Source organism: Electrona antarctica, assembly GCF_951216825.1.
Source record: "Electrona antarctica genome assembly, chromosome: 17".
Classification (NCBI taxonomy): domain Eukaryota; kingdom Metazoa; phylum Chordata; class Actinopteri; order Myctophiformes; family Myctophidae; genus Electrona; species Electrona antarctica.
Genome location: NC_136798.1, coordinates 34,276,922 through 34,297,143, shown reverse-complemented (window position 1 = coordinate 34,297,143; position 20,222 = coordinate 34,276,922). Strand labels below are relative to the sequence as shown.

At 45.3% G+C, this 20,222-nt stretch overlaps 1 protein-coding gene and 1 long non-coding RNA gene across 5 annotated transcripts in view; one reads left to right on the top strand and one right to left on the bottom strand.

Moving 5' to 3' along the window:
• LOC306940467 overlaps positions 1-20,222 on the bottom strand; it is a 560,182-nt gene that overhangs the window by 383,510 nt on the left and 156,450 nt on the right. The gene's annotated exons all lie outside the window — the stretch shown is intronic.
• Positions 1-20,222, top strand: part of wasf1 (WASP family member 1) — a 111,228-nt gene that overhangs the window by 55,523 nt on the left and 35,483 nt on the right. For all 4 annotated transcript variants that reach the window (XR_013792122.1, XM_079526705.1, XM_079526704.1 and 1 more), the window contains exon 4: positions 10,991-11,144. Coding sequence is in view for 3 of the 4 variants with exons in the window: in XM_079526705.1 (XP_079382831.1) it covers positions 10,991-11,144 (154 nt within the window). In the remaining variant the exon portion in view is untranslated. The remainder of the gene's footprint in view (positions 1-10,990; positions 11,145-20,222) is intronic.

Below are 20,222 nucleotides of genomic sequence, written 5' to 3'. Positions count from 1 at the left end.
CATTATGCATATGGATGCTAGGTCAACCCTATAGCATCCATATTCTGTGAGATTAGTTGTACAGAGGGTAAAAAGAGCCAACCAAGTACAGAGCTGACCCCAGTCAACTAAGTATTAGTTTGCAAACTATAGAGGGGTTTAAGTGCTTAATGGAGTCCAGGAATTCTACACAAGCCAGTTTTTGTTTAATGTCCTCTTCTTTTTTTTGTATCGTCGTCTGCAGTCCTCTCCTCTCCTCTCCTCTCCTCTCCTCTCCTCTCCTCTCCTCTCCTCTCCTCTCCTCTCCTCTCCTCTCCTCTCTTCTCCTCTCCTCTCCTCTCCTCATCCGTGTCCACATAACATGTGCTAATTGAATAATGGCGTGTGATCTAATCAAGGCAGTCTGTTGTACAGGCCACTCCAGTCTGAGCTGTAAGTGACTCCACATTACCTCAGCATACGTACATACATACATACATACATACATACATACATACATACATACATACATACATACATACATACATACATACAGGGACCTGTATGTTAGGTATGCGGTCTAGTCTAACTTGGACTCAGGGGGGTGGACGCCTCTGCCTTGCATAGTCCCCAGTGAATAGGCAGGTTGCCCTTCACTGGTAACCTTACTTTGGATTTTAAATATATTAAGGTATTGTAGGCTGGGATTTTACAAAAAAGCCCCCCTTTTAAATACATACAGACATACAGACATACATACATACTTATAACTATAAGGCAGCCATCTGGTGGCTAATGAACCAAACACACATTCTCAGAAGTTGGAGCAGTTTTAGAGGACCCACTTTTAGGCCAGTGCAACAGAGCATGCTTTTGCCTTTTTTTAAACCTTACCCATTTTAACCAAATACATACATACAGGGACCTGAGATCCATGACGTACTGTCCATATACAGTAGTAGCCTGCAGGGGACCAAACATCGACCCGGATATAATTCAGCACACACCTAGGAAAGCACTGGACATAAAAAAAGAGGCGCCAAGATTCGGCTCTGGCAAATGCTAGTATAGCCGTTACCGGAACATGAATAATATAAGGGTGCATTTTAGATTTCCGTGTGCGATGCCATGCGCGCACAGTGTGTCCATTGGCTGGTGTTTATAATTTAGCCCAGCTTTTATCTAGGGATGTTTTGTTTTTTTGCTCCCTTTCCGATCATTTGATTTTGAGTATCTGACGATACTGAATTTTCCCGATATTTTTATTTTTTATAGAACACTTATATGCCATATCACAATAGTAATATGACATCCAGTCTAATATCACGATATGGATATAATATTGATACTAGAGATGTCCCGATCACGTTTCTTTGTTCGCGATTCCGATTCCGATCATTTGAAAATGACGTGATCTATACCCCGAATTTCCGATCACGTGATCGGATCGGGACAACTCTACTTTTATCCTGTGTAGTCTGGAGAAGTATAGGTTGGAGACGGTGGATAAGGATCAGCTCAGTTGCAGCTTAAGGGTGGGGGAGTGAGCTGGGGGTAGAGAGAGAGAGAGAGAGAGAGAGAGAGACATAGAGGAGAGAGAGAGAGACGGAGAGAGAGAGGGAGAGAGACATACACAGAGAGAGAGAGAGAGCCAGGGTGCGTAACACGGGCCACTGCAGTAAAAGCAGTGGAGTGTAAAAGCCTCACACTGCAGAATGCTTCCAGGCCAGGTCAGAATGGTCCTCCGCTGCAGGTTAGAGATCCACTGAGAGAGCGCTGATCCACATAATGACCTCTTGAGAATAAATCCACCGCGGCCTGAATGCCTTCCTCCTCCCTGCCCATGTGGGTTAGCCAGCCAGCGGTGCAGGAACCTGCCGCCACTCAGTGAATTGGACAGTTCTCTCGTCTTCAGCTGTGGTTTCAGAAGCGCACAAGCCAGCAGCACTCAAACTAACCACGACTGTTTGGCTCTCCCAGGCTGGGTTATAGGGTCAACTCCGCGGGCCTTTGATTCAACGCCAGACTAAATTATCATTTAACCCATTCTGGGCGGGAACCCCTCTTGGTGTTTCAAGCATTCTGTTCTACTTTAGCTATTGAAAAATAGCAGATCTACAAGCTCATAGCGCGCCACCGAGTGGCGCGCTACGAGCTTGTAGGTCTGCTATTTTTGAAAAGTCGTGAAAATGTGGCGCAAATCTTTGAATATATATTTCAGAGCGAACATTTTTAACTAAAATATTGGCTTCTGGGGGGTCCCTGAAACTACATATTTTGAGATGGAGGTCCGTGGCCCAATAGAGATAATTCTGGGGGTCCTTGACATGAAAAAGGTTGAGGACCACTGACATAGAAACATGGGTTTTTCAGAAAAAATTTAGGATTTAGAAGCCTTTTTTTTAATCGACCTCAGTCCAGAATGGGTTAATTCATGCAGTGCCACGATCTTTCCAGTGGTACTCGGAAATGTCACGGGCCGGAAACGGGAAGTAAAAGCGTCCCGTATGTAAAAAAAAAAAAAGCTTGTTTTGATCAAAAAACGCAATCTGGGAAAATAATCTGAGATAAACGGATTTAAAAGAAAAGCTGTTCTGCTGGACTGTTCACTTCTGGTTTCCTGATTTCCTGTTTACTCGATCGCCTAGCAACCGAGGGTCATTCAGACGTAATAGTAATGTAACTTGTAGCCATGTAACTTAATCACTAGGAATGAAAATATTACAAGAATCTCGTCTTTGGCACAGAAAATATACACAATATGATACCATTTCAACATTTTCAGGTTTTTGCAGTTTTGAAATGGTCGTCGGATGTTGGACAAACATCCGAGATGTGATTTATTTATTTAGCAATATGGATCAGTTGTTCTGCATGTGGAAAAGAGAGTGGTGGAGGACAGAGCCATCCATCAGATCACAGGGGGAGGAGTTAGATGACAGACAGTCCAGCATCCATGAGAGATGGACGGTTGTGGGGGTGGTTGACTGAAGGGTTCACTTCCAGTAAATGCCACCCTTATCTCTCTCTCTGTCTCTCACTCACTCGCACGCACGCACGCACGCACGCACGCACGCACGCACGCACACACACACACACAGTCACACACTGACTTGTTTGCTTGTGTTATGTTAATATTGTCAGTATTTGAAATGCATTGTGAGGATGTACGTATATAGCAGCAGGGAAAAAGAATATCAAAAACTAGTCGCTGTCCCACGTGTGTGTGTGTGTGTGTGCATGTGTGAGCACGTGCATGAGGTGCACTACATCACAAATGACGGATCTGGGTTGCTGCGTATCAACCCCAATACCCAGATCTTTCTCTCTCTCTCTCTCTCTCTCTCTCTCTCTCTCTCTCTCTTATTCTCTCTCTTATTCTCTCTTTCTCTCTCACTCACACACACACACACACACACACACACACACACACACACACACACACTACACGCTATAAAACCCATTTCTACACCAACACAAACATACAAACATGCCATGGCATAGAGATGCTGTATAATTGTGTATAAAAGTGTGACTGTGCGTGCATGTGGTACACACACGGACGCGCTCGCACACGCACACACGCACACGCACACACACGCGCATGACACAGGAGTGATGGAGAGACATGAAAGGAGGACAAGTGGCCGCTGGGAATAGACCATAAATCACAACAGTGGAAAAGGATGAAGGTAAGACCAGGGGATTCACAGTGAATCAGACACACTAGTATAGCAAACGCTCTCATCCGTGTGTCACCAGAAGGCGTGTGGAACCCTGTGTGCGCGGAGCCCTTAACCATTTAGCCACTGAAACCCCATATGGTTGAGCGGAGTCCCGCAGGGCTCTATGCTAGTACGGTACATTTTCTGTTATTGTGGGGAAAAGCTCTCCTATATAGCCCTCTATAACCGCCAGTATAGGGGGGCGTTGGGGATCAAGTTTAAACAACCCACACCCCCCAGTCACACACGTCACACACACACACACACACGCACACGTGCACGCACGTGCGCACACACACACAATTCTCTGAGAGTGCTCTGGTGGAAATGGGCAAAAAATATTTCGCACTGGACTTTTCAGGAGGACTCATTTATGTCGTCTGTTGAAAACACAAAACCTTTTCAGCAAAGCATAAATTAAGCCTACTCCTCTCCGCTCTGCTCTGCTCTGCGGAAGAATGACCAATGGATGGCGGACGTTTTATTAGTCAACGCGTAGCACGCAGAAGCGCCCAGTTATGCGGCGTGCATAACTGAAGGTCAGGGAGGGAGGGGGAGAGAGAGAGAGAGACGTGAGGGATAGAGGGTGAGAGAGAGAGGGACAGAGAGAGGCCGCGTGATGGATGTTGAGGCTCTGCTGGGGCAGCGATGGAGGTCAAAGGCGCTTTATCTTAGCGAGCGTGTGCCTATTCAGCCCCGTGCATGTACACACACACACACGCACACGCACACGCGCACGTGTGTCCAATGTGTCCACCTATCTGCCTTCTGTGCAGCCTCTAAAGGTTGATGTCCTTCAAACTGACCTTTAGGTCTCTCTCACCGCTATCTTCCTCCTCCTCCCCCTCCTCTGTCTTTCTTGTCCTCTCCGGGGCCTCTCGCTTCTCGCTCATCCCACTGATTGATCTCTGCACTCCCTCCATCTTGTGTGTGCAGTGTGAATGCTATTTGTGTTGTCACCTCCCCCCCCCCCCCCCCCCCCCCCCTATCCTATCACCCTGGTCCGGCCAGCCAAGCTAATGGCCTGCATCCCCTATTTAATGGAACTATTATATCTCCCACTGTGGGCTGCAGGCTTATAGGAGGCCAAAAAAAGCCATCATCAAGAGATCCTCTTAACCACTTCGAGCCTGTATGTATGTATGCTGTGCTTTGTTTGTACATCGAATCATCGTGAAAATAGCCGATCTGCGAGCTCCCAACACAACGCAGAGTCTCATTATGGCGTCGTCGGCTGCTATTTCCACTATGTTTCTGTATTTGACGCCCATTGTCTGTCCTGATGAAGGTCGAATAGACCGAAGCGTTGAATAAAGAGCAACACGTTTTCTGACAGTGTGCGGGACCCTTCTTTGTTTTTCAAAGATAACCTTGTTATGTATTTGACGCCCAGACATGTTTGCAGAGTGTTGCCCAGAATAGGGTCCTCTCTCTCGCTCTCTTTTATTTCTGTTGGTGGTCTGCCTCATTCTCCTTCACCCCTCGTATCTGTCTCTGTCACCCTGTCGTTCTCTCACTTCGTTCTCTCCCAGGTGTCATTTATTTAGCCCGGTAGGTAGCTTTGTTTTTCAATCAGTCCCCTGGTCCTCCTGGCCCCAGACGGCAGCACGGTGATGGATGGCCATTTCTTTTTCCTTGTTGTTGTTGTTGTTGTTGGCCTGAAAGGACCGGAGGCTTGGACGGGGGAAACCAATGGGAGCACATGCAGTAAAATCATGATATAAGGTGCAAAAAGTGTACAAAAGTGACGCTTTTTTCACTTTATGAGTTAGATGAGCAGTTTCTTTGCTGTGTCTGTGCTGTTTGTTTTCCATGAAAAGAAAATTGACACTCATGAATTGATTGTCCGCTCACACCATGAACTGTGTGTGTGTGTGTGTGTGTGTGTGTGTGTGTGTGTGTGTGTGTGTGTGTGTGTGTGTGTGTGTGTGTGTGTGTGTGTGTGTGTGTGTGTGTGTGTGTGTGTGTGTGTGTGTGTGTGTGTGTGTGTGTGTGTGTGTGTGTGTGTGTGTGTGTGTGTGAATATATGTGTGTGTGAATATGTGTGTGTGAATATGTAGAATATGGACCAAGCAGCTTCCCCGATCGTCCTCCAGAGGCTTGGCTTGTATCCAAAGGCATTGTGGGTGAAGGCCAGATGTTTGGGTCAGTGTGATCCCTGTGGGTGAAGGCCAGATGTCTGGGTCAGTGTGATCCCTGCGTCAGACTAAACTATGTCTCGGTCTCCCTGTCCGGCTGCCAAGGAAACTGAGAAAACCACACTGTGACAAGCTAGCGCAGGCTAAATACAAACATATGAATACACACCCATGCAGAGTAGACACTAGACACACACAAAACAACTCAATAATGCCATGGAGGGATGATTCGATGAGATATAACACCAATGAATAGATAACACTATATATGCATAGGGTGCAGCGTCATTGGATGCACAGTGAAAGCACAATACATGCTCCTAGAAAACAAATGCAAATGTGAGTGTCCGTGTGATTGAGTTAGTTCAACATCGCTCCTGAATTTATTTCTGCTAGCTTGAAGTTATGGCTGAGTTCTCCCACTAAACAATACAGTACATACAAAGCTTTTTAAAGCAGGTACTGTACTGGACTGAAAGAAAGACTAGTAAAAGATAACAGAAGGTCTGCACATTGTGCTGTACCTCCCTCATTGGCACATCCACCAACAGCGGTTCCACTTACTGAATCGCTAGCCACGGCCATTTTTTTTTTTTTCTTCTGGCGTTTCAGGTCTGGTGACTCTGTGTCAGCCTCGGTCGAAAATCTGATACCGCGGTTACGGCCAATCAGCGCCGTTTCGACTCTGTGACGTCAAGCAACAAACGTGGCTGCCCCCACTGTGGTTTAACTTGCGACCGCATCGGTCTGGCTATTAAATCGTTTAAATAAATCATTTCTTTACATAACCTTTTTAGAAACATCATCAGCCGACATGTTTTACCACGTTTTGTTTACATGCTGGTAGCGCTCGCTGACCGTGTTTCAAGACCCACTGGTCTAGGATTGATGGAGAGGGGGCGAAAAGCAGGGGAAAGCAATGAAAGAGTTAAAGCAGAAAGAAAGAAGAGGTTAAGACGAGTGAGCAGCGATAAGAATGCAGAGGAGGAGACGGGAGGGTGTAGATATAGTATGGAGACGAGGAGGTGTGCAGGGAGACGAGAAGTAGGGCAACATTTGCATTGTGCAGAAAGTGCAAGAGGCGAGCTGGCCAGCATGCTGACGGGCTCCCTGTGAGCCCTGCTGTCCTTATCTGCTGCGGCCGTGCGCGGGATTCCACTACATGGCTTGGGAAGAAGACAGGCAAAAAAAAAGAAAAAAGAAAAAGATAACTTCATAGAATATTTTCCGGCCGTCTGGTTGAAGGAGATAGCTGTGTGTGTGTGTGTGTGTGTGTGTGTGTGTGTGTGTGTGTGTGTGTGCGTGTGTGCGTGCGTGACTGCGTGTGCATGTGTGTTTTTTGAGGACTTCTTCACCCCTCTCTCTAGCCGAGAGTGTATTAACGTGATACTATCGCGGTATCTGAGGGAGAGATATGAGGGAGCCAAAGAGATAAACCGTCCCCTAGTTTTCACTGATAAGGAATTCATCCTGAAATCAGAGGTTGCCACAGTTCAGCCCAACACACATGTACACGCACAGTGTCGCACACACACACACACGCGCACACACACACACACACACACACACACACCTATAATTAGTTTGTCGGACGACTCATTACAGTATGTGTTCATGCTCCTGTGTGCATGTGTGGACGAGACACGAATGAGAGTAGAAATTGATCTGTTGGATATTATTCAGACTTTCAATTGTACATACATTTAGTTTTGATTGTATTGTTCCACGTTTTACTTTGGCAATGTATACGTAATGTTTTCTCATGCCAATGAAGCCCTCTTTAAATTGAACATTTTTAATTGAATTGAGTGAGTGAGTGTTTAGATATCCCTCACTCACTGGTCACTGATCTGCTGTGTTTGTGTGCACTGCGTGTGCGTCGATGCCCGTATCGACCAGCCCAGCGGGCCTGTTTATGTCAGAAGTCAGAGGGTTCTCAGGGGTCCCTCTCTGCATCCAACGCATCCTGACACAGAGGTCCCTCCCCTTTGTTGTCCGGTGCACTATCTCACGCCCGCATTTCACAGCGCGCCTCACAATATGATGCGTCTGCTGCTCTCTCTCACTCACTCGCACGCATGCACACACACACACACACACACACACACACACACACACACACACACACACACACACGCTGTGTTTGTTTGTCTGTGCCAAAAAACCCTCATCAACAACACTTATCTATCTATTGGCCAGCAGCAACACTATCTGTCTGGCTCCAACAAAGACCGCTCCATCCATCCACATAGCAATCTATTAGGGCTCATATACCATTAAGATTCAGCTCGCAGGTATCATGGGCTCGGAGGGCGGGGGGGGGGGGGGGGGGGGATGGCATGAATTTCAGAGGAGGTCATTCCTCCTGGCCTGCCCCCTCTGTGTTGTGCGTGTACTGCTGGGACTCATGGGTGACCCTGAAAAGGACACCTGTTGCTGATGTGGTAAAGTGCCCTGCAGTGGCCTGAAGAGAGTCCCTAATGATTTAGAAGTGCCATTACCAGACCTGTCACTCGGAACGTCAAGTGTCTCTTTTCAGGTGTGTGTGTGTGTGTGTGTGTGTGTGTGTGTGTGTGTGTGTGTGTGTGTGTGTGTGTGTGTGTGTGTGTGTGTGTGTGTGTGTGTGTGTGTGTGTGTGTGTGTGTGTGTGTGTGTGTGTGTGTGTGTGTGTGTGTGTGTGTGTGTGTGTGTGTGTGTGTGTGTGTGTGTGTAAGAGAGAGAGAGTTTGTGTTGAGTTTTCCCCTTATGCCATCAGCTGTCAGGGAAAGTCCTTCATATCCAACCCACCCTCTAGCTCTGTCTGTCTGTCTGTCTGTCTGTCTGTCTGTCTGTCTGTCTGTCTGTCTGTCTGTCTGTCTGTCTTGTCTGTCTGTGTCTCTCTCTCTCTTTCACACCCATTTTTTTGTATTTGTCACTGACTCACTGTGTCCGTGTCAGTTTTATTATCTCTTCCCCTCTCTGCTCTGCTCCTTGGCAGACCTCAGATCTGTGAGGGTGTTTGTTTAATAGTCGAGCAGCAGCAGCATCAGCCCGGGGCAGCTTGTCGCTCCGCTACTTAAACACTGACTCTGGGAGTCATTGCCTTGTGCAATCTGGATAAGGAGGTATTTCTGTCAAACTGCTTTGCAAAATGGCTCTCATTCTAAACGGGGATCGGCCTGGACGACCGAATCTTAAATGGCTCTTCATATGGAAGAGAACATTGTTGCTGTCAACAAGGTTAAAGGTAGAACATCTATACTATGCGTATAGCAGTCGGTATCGGGAGGAAAGCGCCTCAAATAGTGTAGAATTCTGGCAGAGTTAATGGGAGACTACAATGCCTTTTTAAGACAAATGTATACTTAAGGTATGACATCTAAGCTCACATTTGTTGCGGTGTGACAGGTTGTGAGCTTGTGCAGTAGATTGGCTGTGTTGGGTACGATGGAGTACACCAGATGGAGCATTATCTGTGTTGGGTACGATGGAGTACACCAGATGGAGCATTATCTGCCACGTTCCATTGTTCTCTGTAACTAAAACAGTGCCATCGCTCCCTCGAGAAGGAATAAAGTGTATCCCACTTTGTCATGTCTAATGCATAATTCAGGTCTGATTGCAACTCTGGAACCCTTCCCAAGAAACGCCATGTCTAGTTGCCCCAGCCAGATTGAGGGTTAGTGAGTGTCTGTTATCTCTCTCTCTCTCTCTCTCTCTCTCTCTCTCTCTCTCTCTCATCCTCTCAGCAATTTCTCAAGGCTGTTTTTGAACTTTTTTGTGTGTGTGTCTGAAAGCTTCGACTATGCAGCATTGATTCCCCTCTGTTATTCCCCCAACGGATGTCAAATGGTTCTATACGAAAGGAGGGCAATTACTCCCACAGCGCCTGACAAACGACCTTGGTCCAGCCCAGACGAGCCCAGCCTGGCCACGTGGATTTCTTGTGTATAGGTGGACGTGATATTCACAAATCGCTGAAGTGTTGGGCCACGAGTGGATGACAGCGGCTTCGTTCAGTGGGAGTGGGACTGTAATGACGACGACATCGGCGCCAATTTAATTATTTGATGGCAGTGATGATGATAATGGAACTAAATGTCAATGATTATGTTTAGCACAGGGGGCTTGAGTTGGCGATCGAGCTTGTGTCAGCAATGTGTCGGCAAATATATATCGCTGTGTATGTGGCATTTGTTTTGTACGTTCTCTTTATTTCACTTTTTGAGTGGTGTAAACCACTCCTACAATTGAGTGGTGTAAACCACTCCTACAACTGGCTTTGTTAGTGCAGAAAAAATGAGCATGGTTGCTATGTTCACCCTGTTCACCCGGGTGTGATTTCAACTGGCTTTGTTAGTCTGTGCAGAAAAAATGAGCATGGTTGCTATGTTCACCCTGTTCACCCGGGTGTGATTTCATTACGTCAGACATGATTTCATTACGTCAGACAGGCTATATAAGACCTTACACCACTCAGTTCACACGGGTGTGATTTTTCAACATACATTGGGCACCGCCAACTCAGCGTTTGAGTAGCACGGGTGTTACTCATACAGGAGGGATCTCTGTGTCAGGATGCAGAGTGGCCCCTGAGAACCCTCTGACTCCTGAGGCTTGGGTACGGGAAGTACTGTACTGGGAGCTGAGAACATCAGCTCCCAGTACAGTACTTCTGGTGTAAGCGCTAGGTGTGGCGCTCCACCTCAGCAATCCATCTCCCAGGGGTCTAGCGCTTTGTTACGGGGACAGACTCCATCTCCCAGGGGTCTATAGGGCATTGTAACAGGGACAGACTCCATCTCCCAGGGGTCTAGTTCTGTCTCTATCGGTTCTGTCTCTATCCTTTTATTACTCTATGGGTCAGACTCCCGCGTGTTGCCGGCTGATACCGACAATAAGCCACACCCGACATACTTCTATTATTACAAAAAAAAACATGCATTACCCACTTCAGTCCTATATACATTTCGGCCATTTGAAAACTTGAAATGGGACATTCTGCACAACGAGTACGTTCTACTGTTGTGCATACTTTTGTACTTTTTACTACACATTTTTAATTCTGGACTTTTACTTGTAAGTTCTGCATTTCAGAATTGATACTGAGTGTGAGTGCTTTTTTTCTCTCACCACTGCATCTCTCTCTCTCTCTCTCTCTCTCTCTCTCTCTCTCTCTGTCCCCCTCAGTGTCCCTCCAGGACATCACCATGAGGAAGGCGTTCAGGAGCTCCACCATTCAGGACCAGCAGCTGTTTGACCGCCAGTCGCTGCCGGTTCCGCTGCAGGAGACCTTCCACACCTGCGAGCAGCCTCCGCCCCTCAACATCCTCTCGCCCTACAGGTCGGCAGCAAAGCCCCACAAACCTACCCAGAAACAGCCTTTTGCGTTTTATGTTTTTACCAGCTGCTATGCAATAGCAAACTGAGTCTATAATCGATGTGCAAGCTAGTCCAGTAGTCCTCTAGTCCTGTAGTCCAGCTGGTTTTCTCTTTGGCTGATGTATGTGCACACCGCAAATATGTCCGGGCGGAAACGAATGACTCCGAACACAATAGTTCCGCCTTAGAGAATTTTGGTTCCTACCTAAACTACTGCGCTGAAACTGACACAGAGGCAGTTATAGCGGACCCCTGCAGATAATAATAATGCAGCTGGTAATTAATTGATTTAATTAATTTGGGCTTGTTAGTTTTAGTTTAGTTTTTGAGTGGTGCGAGCCACTCCTATAGACAGCTATGTGTGTCCATATGTCTGTCCCTGTGTCCCCTTTGTTGACCACTAAGTGTCACTGTTGCGCAGGCTAACACACACACACACACACACACACACACACACACACACACACACACACATAGAGGACAGGGAGGAGGGCTTCTACGTGTACAGTACACGTTGGCAATTAATTGTCATACAAATAAAAAAATAGCGGCAATAGCTGATCGTGACGCGTTGTAAGCTTGTAGATCAGCTATTTCAGCTTTTTTATGATTTCATTGTGATTTGCCGATATACAATACAATTGCCTTGACTTGACTATTAGAGTTCTTCACAGGTTCACCGGTTCTGAAAATATGACAGGACCCGTCTGTGGTACGCGTCCAGATCCCTGTTTACCATAATCACTCGGATCCGGGTCAGTTCCGCTTCCGTTATCTCAGACTATTTATCATTGTGTAATACCTGAGTGGATCGGAGAAGACCTGAGTTCAGCGCTGATCGCTAGAGAAAAGCATGAAGTGCTACAATGATTACACTGACCTGGGATCAGATAGATGCAGCGCAATATACAGGGGAACACAATTGAGCTGCACATACTGTCAGTTCAGTGTGAGCGGAGAGGAGTCTGTGCTGTACCTCTGTGGAATCAGAATGATGAATGAATCGCAGTTAAAACATTTTGACCTGACGTAAAAAAAAAAAAAAAAAGTATTCTGAAAGAATATATATTCAAAGATTTGTGCCGCATTTTTACGATTTTTCAAAAATAGCAGACCTAGAAGCTCGTAGCGCGCCACTCGGTGGCACGCTATGAGCTTGTAGATCTGCTATTTTTCAATAGCTAAAGTATAACATAATGCTTAAAACACCAAAAGGGGTTCCCGTCCAGAATGGGTTAAAACATTGGCTCTTATTGTAGGCTGCTACGTTGCTGCTAGGTTTCATTATGGAGTATAACTGACGTCTAGCCTGTGTTAGCAAAAGGCATCGTAGGTATGTCGGGTCCATGAAATAATAGTTTGGGTCTGTAATATCTTCGCTGGATGTCGGAACGAACCTCACAGGTTCAGGTTTGTTTTAAAAAAAAAAAAAGAATGTCGGGTCCACTCGTCCGGGTCCGTCAAGTCGGGTCTCGGAAACAAAATCCACGCGTCCATTAGGGTTCGGGTCTGTCATTTTGGACCAGTGAAGAGCTCTATTGACTAAATAACTCATACATTCTACCATTTACTGTAATTGTGTATAATTTGTTTCATTATAATTCTCGTTCAAACTTTGACAGTGGTAGGACTCGTAGGAGAGAAAACTGTGCCGAAGAGGCATGAGGGTGAGAGCGCATAGTCAAAGCACCTCAAATAACAATCACTCTGGCAAAACATTCAGTACTATACACAGTGAGTCTTAGAAAAACAACAGATACAAATTGAAACAAATGAAAGAGCAGCAGATACAGTAATTACAATAGATACAATTCACTAATAACTTCTCTTTCAAAACAAATATCTGGCTAGAAAGTATTGCTCTTGAAACTATAATAGCATAGTTTAACCACGTCATGCGATTTGCTACTTTAGTGCACGTTAACAACAAACATTTCTGCGACCACCACAGAAAATTGCAGATGAACGGTAGATGACGGTAGTCACTGAATATCTCTCTTAACAATTTGCCCACAACTTCAACTCGCAGTTCTTTAAGCAAGCGCTTGATGTTGTGTGTTTGCGTGTTCAACTATGCGTGTGCCCGTATCATGCATATGCAGAATCCGATGTTCACACACGTGCCCCACGCGTGTCAGTGCGTCCGTGCTTCATTGCACTGTCCATGTCGGTAGGCTGCGAGCGTCCACAGTGCTTCATTGCACTGTCCATGTCGGTAGGCTGCGAGCGTCCACAGTGCTTCATTGCACTGTCCATGTCGGTAGGCTGCGAGCGTCCACAGTGGCGTGAGGTGAGCAGAGATATGCAGAGTAGCAAGTCACCTGGAGATAAATAATGCATGAAAAGATCCACTAGTCTGCGCTCCCACCCTCGTATTAATATGCATCTCTCACCCTGCTGTCTGAATGTCTTTCTCTCTGTTTTTCTACCCACCATGTGGTTTCTAAATTAAAGTGTGATTTATAGTTGTAGTAGTTGCGCTCACAACACGCTGCGTTGCATTGTGTGTGTGTGTGTGCTTTATTTATATATATAGCACCTTTTTTAGAACAAAGTTACAAAGTAACTGCACAGGATGTGCATACTCAGTGAGACACTATACACGTATATTAATTAATAAATTACAGCCCCTACTTTGCAGGGAATTAAGGCAATTTGGTAGAGATGAGTTTTGAATTAGTTTGAAGCCTTTTACAGAGTCAGCTCATTATACCGGACGGGTGTGGGGGCTGTTCCAGAGGGATGGGGGACGGGTGTGGGGGCTGTTCCAGAGGGATGGGGGACGGGTGTGGGGGCTGTTCCAGAGGGATGGGGCCCTCCACCTGAATTTGTGGAGGTTCAGGGGTATAAATTGAGAGATGTGAACAAGTGGAGTACGGAATGGGAAAGTTCCGAACTACATGAAGGGTCAAGACAATGCATACAGTGTGATAAGCAGTATCTAAACTATTTTATGCAATGTTTCTCAAAAGAATCTCGTGTATTTGGCTGCCATTTGACTGCCATTTGGAAAACATTTTGTGCCAGTTCCAGGGACCGCCATAAAAGAAGATTTGTCAAAAATATGGGAAGATTTTGTCAAAATCATTTAGAATAGGCGAAACAAAAATTGGTAATAAGTGTTTAAAATGATCCAAATTGTGTGTGTCCCCGTCGGACTCCACTTTGAGAACCAGTGCTTTTACGGGGAGCCAATGAAGGGAGACGAGGATTAGTGTGCTGTGGGATTTCCGGTTGGTTTGGGTTAGCAGCCTGCATGGCTGCAGCGTTTTGAGCTGCGGACTGGCTGAGGCTGAGAAAAGAGCACTGCAGTAGTCAAGGTGCAAACAAATACATTAATCAAGATTTCTGGTTGATAGCATTGATTTGTTGTGGTGTAGGAAAAAAGTAGGTTTACATTAAGCTTGTATGTGTAACAGTGTGTGTGTGTGTGTGGGCCGTGCGTGCTAGGGCATTAACCAAACGTGATTTTTGATAGTCGACTCGATTACCATCAAAATCGGTTTATAGTCGATTAGTTGAATAGTCGGCGGTAAAATGTGATATTTTTTCCATTCAATCAAGCATTAAAACACTGTGTTCTGAAATGAAAAGCGAGTGAAGGATTAACTGCAAAACGGAGCCGGTGAATGCAGGCTGAGTGGAATAGTAAGATTGGCGACACGCTTTGATCTCGCCGCAAAGCGGGTGCCCTTGGGCTATAGTTCCAAACATTGGAACTATCCCATTGAGATAGAATGAGCACTTCCGCATTCCATTGTTACAATGGGAGTCAATGCTAGTGTCACCACTCTCTTACTAGATTACTCTGAATGCAGGCAGGCTGCTGTGCTGCTACCGCTCTGATTGGCCGAAATTCACGTCCGTCAAGTCAAAGTTGCAAGTCCACAATGACTCACGGATGGACGCGTTGTGAGTAGGGGTGGGTCCCGAACCTCGGGACCAAGCAGGTACCAAACCGGCGAACATGCATGGGTACCGGGTACCCATTACATTTATTCAATTTCGGTTCCAACTATCGGTTCATACAGATGTGCGCAGTCATGTGCTAATTATTTATTTTTTTAACATCAAAATCCGGTGAAAAACTATTGTAAGTAGCTGCTGCAAGCGTCTCTCTATCTCTCTCTCTCTATGCAGCATTGACAGGGGACGTGGGACGTGGGAGGATCGTTTGGGGATAATGTTTGCGCGTCAGCCAGTCAATCAGTGAGACAATAACACGCAGCTGAGTGATCAGCGTACGGCCGCACGCACATCAAAGGCATAGTCTCACAGCTGTACAGAGTTGCTAATTAATGGCTGTGTCTGCACTCCCAACGCAAGCATGGAAAAGGAAAGAAGGAATCACTTCTGTCCGTGACATGGAAAAGGAAAGACTCACTTCTGTATGTGACAATAACTGTATAGGACCATAAAACTTTTTGTTAAATAAACATTTGACCTATTATTTTAAATAATTATTTCATACCATTTGGAACCGAAATAGGGAACCGTTAGGAACCGGAATCGATAAGCAGAACCGGAATCGGTACTGGATTCACAAAAATCCCAACGATACCCATCCTTAGTTGTGAGCTTGTAGATCTGCTATTTTTTATGTGCAAGACCTTTCTACGGTCCGGGGAGGAGAGGACAGCGCTGGTTGAAATGAACGATGCAATGTTTTTCATTCAATTCATACAACCCTAAATGTTCAACAAGTTACTTTATAATGGTTATGATTAGCTCTGGTCCATAGCTTTAGAATCGCAAACTATTATACTGTAACTATGATCGCACGGCATAGCTGTTTGTTTTTAATAATGCCGCACGCCTGCACTTTTGTTGGATAAGCATGAAGAAAGATGAATACGAAAAAGAAACATGAAATCACGGCAAGAGCTACTGTAGTGTGACTGTCACCAAACTGTGGATAATATTGGGCAGAGTGAGGAGGGACTCCTGCTATACTTTACTGTACCGCGACGACACGTCTCCAATCTAACTTGTTGAACAAACTACAGTAATAAACTCACCAATAGTAAAAGTATTTGCACACTGTAGTTGTACCCATTGAGCGTATGAGCCTATGAGGCATGCTTTTTCCAAAGAAAATCTGTCTTGAATGCTGCCAGTGCCACCACCGCACCTACACGAGTGATGGTGACGGAAAACCCACGTACAGTAGGCTTGTATATGATATATGAAAACAATCAGCCAGGAATGGATTAGTACTTAAGTTGGAGAACTACCAACAAAACAACAGAGCTCACAGCTGCATGTCTGCTGTAGAAAAGCAAAAAAAAAGCAAAAATAATATTAGCGATTACTTGATTTTTGATTTACAGTGTCGACTACCGTTTTGCTAGTCGAAAAATCGAATAATCAAATTATTTTGAATGCCCTAGTGCGTGCTGTCGTGCATTTAGTGAATAATGTCCATTACGCACACACGCACCCGTACACACACACACACACAATGGACGGAGACAGGTGCATTTGGGTGCCTTTAACTGCTATATGTGGGCATTGGTACACCAGACCAACTGAATGCCTGTCTCACTTGTGTTCACTGCAGGCTTCATGTCAGCTGTTGTGGAGACAGTCAGACAGCTGAAGGTTTCAGTGTCGCTACAATCACAATGGAACACGGAGGCCTCGTACACCCAGAGTGCACACAGTGCTAGCGCTGAAGGCAATGGTGGAAAAAGTACTCGATTCTTTTACTTAAGAAAAAGTATCAATACTGCAGTAAAAGTCCGGAATTCGAAATGTACTTCAGTAAAGGTACAGAAGTAGTGGCATCAAAAGTACTCATTATGCAGAATGCCACATTTCAAGTCTTCAAATGTATATATATATTTTTTTGAAAATAGCAAATCTACAAGCTCACAGTCCGTCGCGATGTATTGTGAGCTTGTACATCTGCTATTTTCAAATTGCTGGAATGTATATAGGGCTGAAGTGGTTTATGTATGTTTTGTAATAATAATCCAAATCTACAGAGTAACTAGTAACTAAAGTTTTCAAATAAATGTAGTGGAGTACAAAGTACAATATTTGGATCCGAGGTGTAGTGGAGTAGAAGTAAAAGTATTGGAAATTGAAAATAGTACAAATGTCTCCAAATTGTACTTACTGTAAGTACAGTACTTGGTTACTTTCCACCACTGGGTAAAGGTTAGCCAGACGTGACATTTTCTGTCTTGAAGTAAGGAAAAATAAATAAACCATACGGACGGCGAAAGTGAATGAGATCTGTGAGCAAGATCTCCGCTGCACCATAATGGAGGACTATATGGTGCTAAGAAGTTCCACTGTGTAACTGTCTGTGAATTCAGCTTGCTAGAACAGGGGTTCTCAACCCGTGGGTCGCGACCCCTCGGGGGGTCGCCAAATTAGTTTGGGGGGTCCCCAAATTATTATTATTATTTTTTTCACGATTTTTCAAAAATAGCAGACCTACAAGCTCGTAGCGCGCCACTCGGTGGCGCGCTATGAGCTTGTAGATCTGCTATTTTTCAATAGCTAAATTATAACATAATGCTTAAAACACCAAAAGGGGTTCCCGCCCAAAATGGGTTAAGGTTATTGTTACAGTCAATTTATATTGGGGGTCGGGAGGGGGCGGGGCGGGGGTCCCGAGACATTGCCAAAGCATTTCCGGAGGTCCCCGGCCAAAAACGTTGAGAACCCCTGTGCTAGAATACAAGCGAAGAAGCACCGCAGATTTTCCCTGGAAAAATAAAAGATTGAACACAACACCAGGGGATATTTTGGCACCGGAACCTATAAGGTTTTGGGCCATAACGCAATATTTGAGAAACAAAGCCTTGAATTAATTATAAGGTCCCTTTTTATTCTGTTGTGGTGGGCGTAGGTCGTTAGCTCAATGCTTGGAATGGAACAAGACACCTGCCTGGCACTGTAGCTATTTGCTCATCGTGTGTGTACTCGCTGGTTGAGTGTTGCTGGCACCAGTTTCATACCCGTGATTAAATAATTCATATTTATTTTGCCTTCATCTTGATCCTCTCAAACCCCCCCCCCCCCCCCCCCATCTCTCTAGTTCTTCTCTGTTCTCCTCCCCCCCTCCTCTCTCGTCTAGCTCAGTGGCTCCCAAACCTTTTAGCTCGAGACCCCAAAAAAGAAGTGGTGGTGGTGGTGAAAATTGCCGATGTACAAGCTCACAAGCTCATGTGGCGCGACTTCTTTACACTTCTTAACACTTCATTATTTCTTTTTTGGTTTCTAATTTAATGGAGTTTCTTAGATTTTTATTTTATTTCTTCATGAAATTACTGGAGAAAAAAAAAGTTAAAAAAAAAAAGAAATTCATGAAAGTTTTAGCTTTTTGGGCAATGTTTTTTTTTTTTTAATGTTTTGAAATAATAACAATAATAATGAAGCAAAATGTGGGAAACAAAAAAATAGAAATGAAGCGACCCATAAAAAAGTGTTCGCGACTCGCTATTGGGTGCCGACCCAGTGTTGGGGAAACGGTGTTCTAGTTGACATCACACCAGGAGGCTGTCTGGGACACCTCGGGCTGATATTCTTTATATCCACCCTCCCAGAGCACTGCTGCTGCTCACACGCACACACGCACACACACGCACGCACACGCGACACGCACACTTACAGTACACACAGAATACCATGCATAGTGATTCACGCACTCAAAATCTCAAATAACCCCCCTAACTCCCACATGCACACACGCTGAATCCTACTGACTCCCCCCACCACCAGTCCCCCACCCTCGCCTTATCCGGGCTGCCTGTCGAACTCGAAGCTCCTTTCCTTTGTTGTGTCGTATATCATTAACTACCCACCCTCCCCCCCCTTTTATAGCCTCTCTTCCTTTTCATGTTCTCTCTATCCCTGCTCTTTATCAGAGTTGCCATCGAAATACTGTACAGTATACATCAAAATGCTCTCACAGCAGCAGCAGCAGCCACCTGGGTCTGGGCCAGCTAGGAGGAGTGAGGTAAACCCTGGGTTGGCTTGTTAGTTACAGCGTGGTGGAACACCCTTCCTTGAGGGGGCTGCTGGCTGCATCCATCCATCCATCCATCCTAGCCTAGCCTAGGCCTGATGGAATTTCATTAGTAATGGTCTCGACGGAGTGGGCTTTTTTTATTGTCCCATAACTTTGGCTTTTTCAGAGGTCTTTCCGCCCTGCTCTAACCCGTTCAGGCCTGACGTCGAAATAAAAATAAAAAGTTTTCTAAATCATGACAATTTTCTGAAAGATTTGAGGCACATTTTAACGATTTTTCAAAAATAGCAGACCTACAAGTTCATAGCGCGCCACTCGGTGGCGCGCTATGAGCTTGTAGATCTGCTATTTTTCAATAGCTAAATTATAACATAATGTATGTAACACCAAAAGGGGTTCCCGCCCAGAATGGGCTAATATACTGAATCTGATGGAACACTGGTGCACGACACACCGTGTGCTGTTTAGTAGCTCTGACGACGTCTCATGCAACATGTGCCTCTCTCTAAATTAATTAGCGCCACGGGTTGCGAGGGACACACGCTGTGTTAGTGTAACCGAGTGTAAAAATAGACCGCTATGCTATGGGTACTTTTTTTTTTAAATGTAACACTAGTGTTAAAAACATAATTATCAGAACTAATAATACAGCAAGCCAGTCAGGCTTTAGGCTAACTGGCAGTGAGTGACACATGCCACTTGATATTAAATGGTAAAAATAATATGTAATTGCTGAAATGATAATCGCACGCACGCACGCACGCAAGCACGCACGCACGCACGCACGCACGCACGCACACTATGTGATTTGTATTCACTTGCCCTACAGTATCTGCTATTAATGTTTCACAGTATTATGACATGCCCCAGCCCCAGAACGTGGGCGCTAGCTAGGGTTCATGTGGTTAAGACTAAGAGGCACATTCATTAGGACCTCATAATAATAAGCCAGTATTAACGAGGCTACAATTCACTTTAATTTCCAAAGCTCACGTAATCCGTTCCCAAAAAGCCGAGAAGAATTTCACCCGTAGTCCCGTGATATTCTGCTAACGC